The following is a 9621-nucleotide window of genomic DNA, read 5'->3' as shown; positions in this document are numbered from 1 at the left end:
ATGTGGAACATGCGGCACCTTCTTTTTGGGGGCCCAGATGGCTTTGCTTCCTTTTTGACTGTGATCCTGTCCTTTCCTCACTGCATACATACAGTACAGTGCTAAACAAACATGTATCTGAGCAATTATAAATGCTGTGTATGAATAGTGTATTCTGCAGAGGATTAAGATCTGCATCTACCTTTGATACAGTGGAATAAACTTTAGACAAGCAAATTACTTCTATCAGATAATCTTTATTACATTATTGAATGCTGTGCCATGATGATTTAGATAGCGAATACGTGGACACATACCATTATGTCTATCTACCCAGGCACTATTTGGGATCATAAGGTATTCGGGATCACTGAGATAGCTACCAAACCTAAGGAGATGCAGGACTTTTTAAGAAAACCTAGGCACTATGTTGGATAAATAGCTTTTAGATCAGTGATATTGCTCCAAAATGTTATCAAGAGACAGGAAATCCAGCTCAGCTGACGAAAAATTCCTGGGTTTTCCCTCTCCAGCAGAAGCAACCAGCTCCAGCTGCTGGTGAATATTTGTTCCAAAATAGTGGGAACCCCTCTTTGATCCCGCGCCTCCTACCGAGATGAGTAAATGCCACCTTGGATGATCCGTCCCGTCTCTTTAAATGCTGCTTTTCTCAGTGACTCCTGTCAGGATGCCTGTTTGCTGTGTTAAGAGCAGGGTGTTGTGGGAAACTTTCGAGAGACACCTCTTTTCCCCAATGCACTCGCATCCTGTTCAGTCCCTTAGTGACTGTCTCTTCTACAGGCTCAGGAAATCAGCAACCATAGCAGCAGCTCTCATATGCATTAGAGACTGTTAACATTTACATTAATGGGGATATTTTTAGTGGCATCTATGGCACCTTATATAGGTTGGTCTGGCATGTTATATGGGTTGAAAAATATGTGGGCATATGCTTTCTAATCTATGGGTTGTGTATCATTCTTTGTGGCTATCCCAAACATTGTCCTTTGGGGATAATTAACGTTTTAAGTTGGGAAAATATTGTCAAAGTGCTGCAACTGAAAGAGAAAAGTAGGCCATCAACTTGTGTTGCCAATTCAGTGTTTATACGCTCAAATGTAAATATGGTCTATTGTTCTTCTCTTTATCTTGGGAGAGCTATGAGGCTAATACAACCATGGTGCTTTTCATAACTTAACTTCACAACTTAATAATTATGTTATGATGAAGATCATATGCTTTGAAGAAAGAGGAGAGTTTTAGAAAAGAGCATTAGAATGATAGAGTATATTATTACAAAGACATTTACACAAACACGTAGATAGAACATTTTATTGTTGTCAGTCTTAAATATGAACACACAGTTTTCATAGAGAAAAAACATGAAACAACAATCAATTTACATTACAGGGAATCAAATATCTTCACTTTGGAAAATCTGCAAAAGGGTACTTTATAATTTAGCCTTTGCCCCCCACGTGTATGTATCTGATTAGGTGACTAGAGGTGTGCTGTTTATACCCTTAACATGAGCTGTATGGTGAAGTTGATGCAATTAAAAATGGCTGCTGACTCTCAGTGAAGTGGGACGTGCATGACTGCACCCTAAGTCTCAAATATACACCCAGAAGAGTACAAATGGTATCCTTGTTGTACTGTATGTTTCCCTTTGCAATTATTTTACTTTATAGGTCCTTCACACAAACATATATGGCGCTATGCACATTGGTCTGAACATAAAAAAGGGTTGTCAGGCATCACGTCGTCTCAGCTAGTAATCTACACTCTGATTTGTTGGCAAACACCGCAGGGATTTATCACTGGGACACCTCAGCCTTCACATGTAATTGCGGCTTTTTGGTGGATCTGTTTTTTTTTGACAAACAACCAGATCAAATTTACCTCCATGAATGTGGTTTGGGAGCCCACAGGTCTGTCAGTTCCTAAGAGCCTGCTTCTGTGTGATGTTCAGACACAGACAGGGGACTCTGTCAGTCAAGCTAATTTCCCCCAGCTGCCAACAACCTTGGGGAGGCCTTTCTTGTGGGTCCAGTCACGTTTCTCATAGAGGTTTGTTTTTATTCTCTGTGCTGTATATTTGATATACAGTATATGTACCATAAGCATTCCCATGGTGAGATGGGTGGTTGAAGGAATGCTAAAGCATTTGATTGGTATTTCAGAAGAACTAGCATGTTTCAGTGCTAATCTAAGTGCCCTCTGATTGGTAGGAAGGAGTCCACTGGTGTCAAGTGGTAATACCAAAATGTTTGTGCTTGGAATGACAAGAAGTTTCATTAAACAGCACTACTAAAATAGAAACTTCATAATTCGAACTTCAGAAATTATGGGAAAGTTGCTGAAGAAAACTAAAAAATAGTATATGTTATTTTGCTGTCAGGAATGCTTGCTTTGATTTAAAACCTTACTGATAATTGTTGGACAACACGGTGTGTAGTTTCAGTTGTGACAGATGGAGTGTCTGGTCTCAACATATGGTAAAAACACACCTTTTAGAAATGAAGACAATCCATTAAGTCATAGATTTCAGTAGCGTGTGTGAGCTACTTGCGCTATAAGAACCCCTCTGATTCTGTAAGAATTATGCTTATGAAATGCGTAGGATGTTTTTGATGTGACATACAGTACTGTGCATCAACTTTTCACCAACTGAATTCTAACATATATATAGAGAGAGATGCATTACTTAATTTCAAACAGAGGAATGAACACTAAACCTAAAAGTTCTGTTGCATAACAATGGTACAAGATGCATCTTAAAATGAGCCCAGAAGTCTTGCATATTTCTGCACAGTTTTAATTGGGCTTAGATGACATATGCTTCACTGTTTTTATTATTTCCCCAAAAAAGAAAAAGAAAACCCTCATATAAATATGGTCAACTGAAATACACATTTGTTCTTATGTTACAGTGTGCATTAATAAGTGTAATACTGAGTGGTACTAGCCTATACAGTATTAAGCCATCTATTAATGTCTAATTCTTTGGGCTCGTTTTGCGGGATCCACATAGTGAAAAACAATACAGTATGTTACTCTTGGAATGGACCTGATCCCAAAGCCCTGAGATGACAACAATAGTTAGTTCTTTGTGAACTATGGATCTATGCACACATCAACCTTAAATACATTGTAAAATAATGTTCCACCATAACAGAAAAAAAAAAGAAAATAAAACATAAAAACCCTCTTGCAATAATTTACAAGAAAAATACAATGTTAAATGTACTTTGCCAACAAGATATTCTCAGCCTTCCCATGCATGATATGTTATCATTGCAGTATCTTTAGGTGCTGCAAATTAGGTTATCTCTTTTAGTTGCAATGGGCAAACTGACTGCAGCCAGTTATTAAGAATTTTTAAAAAATGCATGACACCCAATGCTAAAAATATAGCACAATTAAAATTAATGTGTAATAATTTACAAACCCTATTGGTAAAATCAACTCAATCAACTCCATTCTACATTCTAAATATCTTAGAATGATTGTTAAGACGTACAGTACATACTGTTTGGTGCAACACATTAAACTTTCGTGATTAAATAATTCGCCTTTGCCAGTTGATCAATCCATAGTCATTTTGTACACAAATTCAATTATGCAAAAACCTTGTTTTAACTTTTAGTTATAGAACAAACAAATACCTACATAAGATTATAGATTGGAAAAAGGGGGGAAAACAACATAACACGTGAGAATTATCCAACTGAACACTAACAATTTTACTGCATAACATTTTTTTTGTTTCAATTTCAAATCGGGTGGCCAAATCTATCTTTCTTTCTTCCTCTCTCTCTTTGTTTTGAGCAACCACTGCGACTGCTACAGTATCAGGGTTAGAGAATAACACTCGATAACATATGATTACTGCCCCCGGGGAAAACAAACTCTGTTTGAGCATCAAAACTTGAGGAGGAGCTGCAGAGCCAGGAGCACCAGTAGGCAGGTTGATGTGTGGCCCGCTCTCGAAGCACTGTTCCCATCCTGCACTGCTCCGGGTCCTGAGGAATGACAGAGTTTAGATCAGCTGGAGCTCAATGACTTTACACACCCTCAAGACTGACCACCCTCTATGGCTGGCCCTGTGTTTTTGTTTATTTACGCTTATGATTTCAGAGAAAGGTGGAATTGATGGAAGGATGATAAGAAAAATAAAATAAATAAAGTTTCTAGTTGTGTTCTCTATTTTGTGAGTGATGTTAGCATTTATGAGTTAGTGATTTGGCAAAGTTTGTACTAGTAGTTTAGAAGGTATTAGGTTTTTTAATTTTGTTTTTGTTACAAACCTTCCAACACTGTATGGCTTTCAAAGCCTGTCTGTTCTAAAAGAGTCGAGGTCGTTTCTGAAAACAGACCTTGTATGCACTAAAAAAAGAGATTATATGAAAATAAGTGTACCTGATAGACACGCATTAATGGCAATAAGGACATAATTCTGAAATAGATCGCTCTGAATAAATGAAGTGGCAAATGGAGTCTAGGCAGGATGTAACCTCTGGATAAATGCCCACCAATGCTATTAAGCAACCAATTTAAGCAAGCTTATTTGTTGTTCTCAGTGCACTATTTACCCATTAAGTCAATTGAGATGTCACAGTATGACTCTGACATTGTTTCATGCTACATGCTGGAAGCAGGTCATTTGCAACTATAAAACAGTCCAATTCGGCTGATGAATGGCCAGGTTAGGGCACTTCAGAGATCACACTTGTATCATCACAGCAGATGTTCCCATCCTCTTATATCGTCACGTCTCATTGACCCAGGGACGCTGTCATTATCACTCGGTGCAAAGGATCCCCAACCAGTCGACAGACTAGGCAGGCTTTAATTGACGCTTGCTGTAAACAAGCTAATCAGGGTCATAAAGGAGTGTACACTGTAATCTGATCTCTAACAGCGAAGCACTCGTTAGAGACAGCTAAGTGGACACTACTAAGCTGCTACTCAACGGCATGACTAGTTACTCAAGTAACCTCTGAATACGACAAATAACAAAGCCAGACTTCTACTGCAGATTGCTGCTTCTTAAAAAGTCAGAGCACAGCAACAACAAGAAGTGATTTAAAGAAATTTAACTTTATTCGATTAACTTATTTGTTAAAAGTTTTACTATAGAAATAGTTTGGGAATATTATTTGAATGAATTGGTCAAACTTAGATACAGTAGCTATAGTAAATTGAAGTTCAGAGGTAAGAGAAATGCTGCTCTGGAAACAATCCTAATGCCTTTTTTGATGCCAAAAACAATATTTAGCTAAATTGGTGTTACATGTCTGAACTGGAATTACACCTTCATTTCCAGACCTCAGAGTTCAGTCTCTCATTGAAAGGGTTATATTTATTTTTTAAAATAGAAGAGAACAGAGTGGGAATATAATAGAGGAATATAATTAGACCTACAAAAAGCTTTTAGACCTCTCTGCTGGACAGTGTTCTACAGTTCCTCTGAATGAATACACAGTTCAACATGATTAACTTCAGAGCACAATCTAAATACACGACACAATGGCTTTTTATGGGCAGTCTCCGGTATTTAAATTTCACTTTGATGGTATAACAGAGCGACTTCTAATTTTGATAGGCTTTTCCTGAAGTTTTAGTATCCTTTCTTTTGAGGCTACCATCCAATTACGTTTCCACTGTAGATTATTCTAAATCCTGTGCAAGGATAATTACTATCACAACTATGGCTTCTCACAATCAAAATCAAAGTAATTAATATATCTCTGGAGAAAGCACTGTTAATAAATTTACTTTTAATTTCAATTCAGTGTTTAAATGAGTCCATATATTTAAGAATGACACAAGGGAGAAAACAACATGATATCATGTATACCAGCTGTTTACTCTGAAGAGAGGGAGATAGTATGCATGTAACGGCAAGGGAAGAACATTTAAAGTGCATTGTAAAATGCCTTCAAGCTAATGAAAATAAGGCAACATTAAATCACATATCCACTGTGTCATTGAAACTATGAAATTTAACATATTAAATGTGATGGCTTAACAGAACTTTGTCACTCTTCCCTTATGTGTCATATCCCTTGTTTGAAGTAAACAATGTCATTATATACATAATGGTTGGACAATTGAATTTCAGGTCATGATACAAATCCGGTTCTTTTGTGATGTGATTTTCTTTGCATTTGGCAAAGAATTTGGCATCTTTCAATGATCAGCAAATGCATATGAAAGTGATGAATGAGAGAGAATGCGTGAGAAACATTACAAATATGATCTTTCCACAATGCGTCATTCTTGTTAACCTGCTTAGTGTAGTTATGTTCAATGACAACAGCACTCTGTAACTTGGAGAGGGTTTCTTTTGCTTAGAATGGAGAGATTGCATTCATTTGCAATTGCATGTTCTCTCAGCAAAATATATGGTGACATTTTCTGCACAATAGAGACTACATCAAGTAAACCAACTACATAACACTTCAAGCACAGTGAGAAACAGCTATGACACATGTACAAACAAAGACCCATCAACACAATAGAGCTGGCAAGTGATACAAGACAGATACTTACACACATCGGAGGAGCGCATGCAAGAACCAAAATGAAGCCACGGCAAGTTGGATGTCGGGGAGGGGGGTGGAGACAGGCAGGGGTTGGATGGGGGGGGGGGGGAGAAACCAAGATAAGTAAACAGAATGAAATAGCATCCATCATCTCCATGGCAATTGGCTCAAATTCACACTTAAAAAACTGAACACACTGGGCACAAGAAGCATGGCAGTGACAAGACACTGTCGTCTCCAGCCACTTAGCGTGTCACTCACGCTGCTAAATTGGCTATCAACATAATGAAATGAAATTTTAGGCTAATAAACGTCTCAAAAGAAAGTGGCACTCGCTCATTCGAAACGCGTCAAACGCATTTCTGCCAGGTGCCACTGGGCAATTATCTTGGCAATTCATGTTAGGGAAAAAGTAATCTCACCAATAACCTAGGCGTGACATGAGCGATATCAACAAGCTGTCACTCACTCAGTGGTTAGTAAGGGAAAAGGTTATGTTTGTGTAGGCATGCAGGTGCACCCCCTCAGACAAAACAGGCGAGACACCACATGCTCATGCAGAGTACTAACCTTGCAATAGTGTTGAGCTAGTGGGCTCAATTACCTCTACATCAGGACAACAAACAAAACAAACCAAATATAAACAAAAACAAAGCCATAATGGAAGGGTCATGTTGAAAAAAAGTCACTAGAAGTGCATGATTGGTCTCCTTTCATGCTCTTGTGTTAAGTGTAACATCGACATGGTGGCCACTGTTATTGCAAAATTTAAAAAAGGATAGAAAATTATGACATTATGAACTGAAGTTAAATATTTTGAAACTCAACTACTTTGTTTGACATTATGGTGTGAATTATCAATGAGAGTGTAATCATATTAGATACTGTACTTTTACACCAAATGTCTGTAAAACAATTAAACAGATATATAATACACATCAAACTGTTTTTGGAAATTCGCTTGCAGGCATATAGCAGGATTCCAACAAATTTAACTTTGAATACTCACCAAACAGTACGATGCTTGTGTTTGCACTGCCAAGCTTGTTGATGGCAACACAAGTGTAGTTGCCATAGTCGCCCTCGGAGACATTGAAAAAAGTCAGCTTTGAAAGCGCTCCACTGTCTTCAATCTCAATACCGTCAAAGCCATTGAAGATTCTGGTGGCGAGAGAAGAATGGACGGTTTTAAATCATCCTTTTCTCTCTTTCCCTCCTTCGCCAGCACACAACATCACAGTGTCTTTAAACATCTTTAATTTCCAACCACAAGAACATTCTTGGACGGAATCTCATGTGAGCCACAGAGTGAAACACATGAAAGGGAACAGAATAGAAAAGGGAGGGAAAAATGACTCTTGCTTGGCACGTTTCATTAATATGATTTTGCTTCACTATGCATCCCATTGGAACATAAAAGTCAACCCTACGCCGTGCGGAGGTTGTACCTTCTGTCGTCTCGGTACCACTCGAAATCCGGTGGTGGCACGGCGTCCGCTTCGCACTGCAGAACGCCTTGCTGACCCAGGGTCACACCCACGTCTTTGCCATCGGACACAGTTGGAGCATCTAAACACACAAACACACACACACACACACACACATACACACACACACATTGGGCACAGTGCTCATGGTTATCACTGAGAAACCTTTGATCGTCAAATTGAAACCGTTTAAAGAGTGAATAAATAAGCCACATTGGACAACACTGAAGTGAGGCAACATCTTTTCAGCGTTGCCAGTTAATTTCCAAAAATGAATTCCACTGCCTCCTCTTTGTTTTGCCCTATGGCTTATTTAACAAAATAACTCAATCTTGCACTGAGTGTTCTCTTCCATTATAAAGTTATGAATAAGAAATCACACAATCAAACATCTGTCCACAAAACACCATTGTAAGATCGAGACCTACATCTCAAAAGGTGAGAGTGACTTCTTATCACTGTAGTGATTAAAAAGGAGTACAGACTGCAGCTGTTGTTTCAGTAAGAACTCAGTAGAAGTAAGAATAGCAGTTTGAGTTTTAGTAAGGCAATGCAAGGCAAGGCAAGTTTATTTCTATAGCACATTTCATACACAGGGGTAATTCAATGTGCTTTACATAAACAAAAGCAAAGAGTAATAGCACATAAAAGCATAAAAGGGCAATGGTTTAAAAATGTTCATGTAGGACCACAGTTGAGTAGAAGTTACTCACAGTTGACCGTTAACTCCACCGTCTGAACGTCTGTGGCCACGTCATTCATGGCCGTGCACTCGTACGTCCCAGCCCGTTGCCTGGAGACAGACGGAATCTCCAGGAACTCGTCCTCTGACGTGAGACTCTGGGCTGCGGACACACACAGAGCACAGGCCAATCAGCAAAGCTTCATCAACGTCTCATGTTTTATGAAGGAGAGGAGGATGAGGAAGATGATAGAGAAGACAGATAAGAGCAGTTTATCAGTCCGTTCTAGCAGTAGTGTTCTTCAGGCAACCAATCAGCAACAATGACATCAACCAATGTTTTGCAAAAGTGGCCACAAGGAACTTCAGACAGAAAAAGTCTGAAGACAGAGACAAGTGTGGCACATCATTGAGACAAGTCATAAAAAACACAAGATGGCTACTCTATGCAAGTTGCATACATGTGTCACACAAGTGGGCAATAATTAGGGAAGAGCAGCTGGGTTTTGCCTTTATTTCGAAAAGTCTCTTATGGTCCAGCCGTTTGATACGCCGCCCATACATATGTCAAGAGCTTGGACGCCACACAGAGGAGAAAAGCCTCAGAGGTTTACTGCTTGGATAATCATGGGGAGGAGGAAGAGGAGGAAGAGGAGAAAGAAGAGGAAATGGGACGGGAGGGGACTAATTATCTTCGCCCATAAACCTTCATAAGCCACTCAATGTTTAAAACACGCTAAAAAGCTGACAGGTGCAAAAAACAATACATGCAAAGATAGAATTGGCCCCCAGGTGTACGTGTTGACAGTAATAAAATGCATTTTCACTCGTCTGTGGTTGACTTTTGGAGAGACACCGACACACACACACACACACACACACACACACACACACACACACACACACACACACACACACACAC

At 39.0% G+C, this 9621-nt stretch overlaps 1 protein-coding gene across 6 annotated transcripts in view; it reads right to left on the bottom strand.

The window, feature by feature from the left end:
* Positions 1-1297: 1297 nt before the first annotated feature.
* Positions 1298-9621, bottom strand: part of ntm (neurotrimin) — a 225758-nt gene continuing 217434 nt past the window's right edge. For 2 of the 6 annotated variants that reach the window (XM_042091229.1, XM_042091224.1), the window contains 6 exons: positions 8731-8862; positions 7979-8099; positions 7540-7691; positions 7101-7136; positions 4290-4358; positions 1298-4004 (listed from right to left, as the gene is read on the bottom strand). In XM_042091229.1, the coding sequence (XP_041947163.1) occupies positions 3904-4004; positions 4290-4358; positions 7101-7136; positions 7540-7691; positions 7979-8099; positions 8731-8862 (611 nt within the window). In that variant the 3' untranslated portion in view covers positions 1298-3903. The remainder of the gene's footprint in view (positions 4005-4289; positions 4359-7100; positions 7137-7539; positions 7692-7978; positions 8100-8730; positions 8863-9621) is intronic. The other 4 variants (XM_042091225.1, XM_042091226.1, XM_042091227.1 and 1 more) reach the window with 4 other exon arrangements.

This window comes from Alosa sapidissima, chromosome 5 (assembly GCF_018492685.1).
Source record: "Alosa sapidissima isolate fAloSap1 chromosome 5, fAloSap1.pri, whole genome shotgun sequence".
NCBI lineage: Eukaryota > Metazoa > Chordata > Actinopteri > Clupeiformes > Clupeidae > Alosa > Alosa sapidissima.
This window is presented reverse-complemented; position numbering and strand designations above follow the sequence as displayed.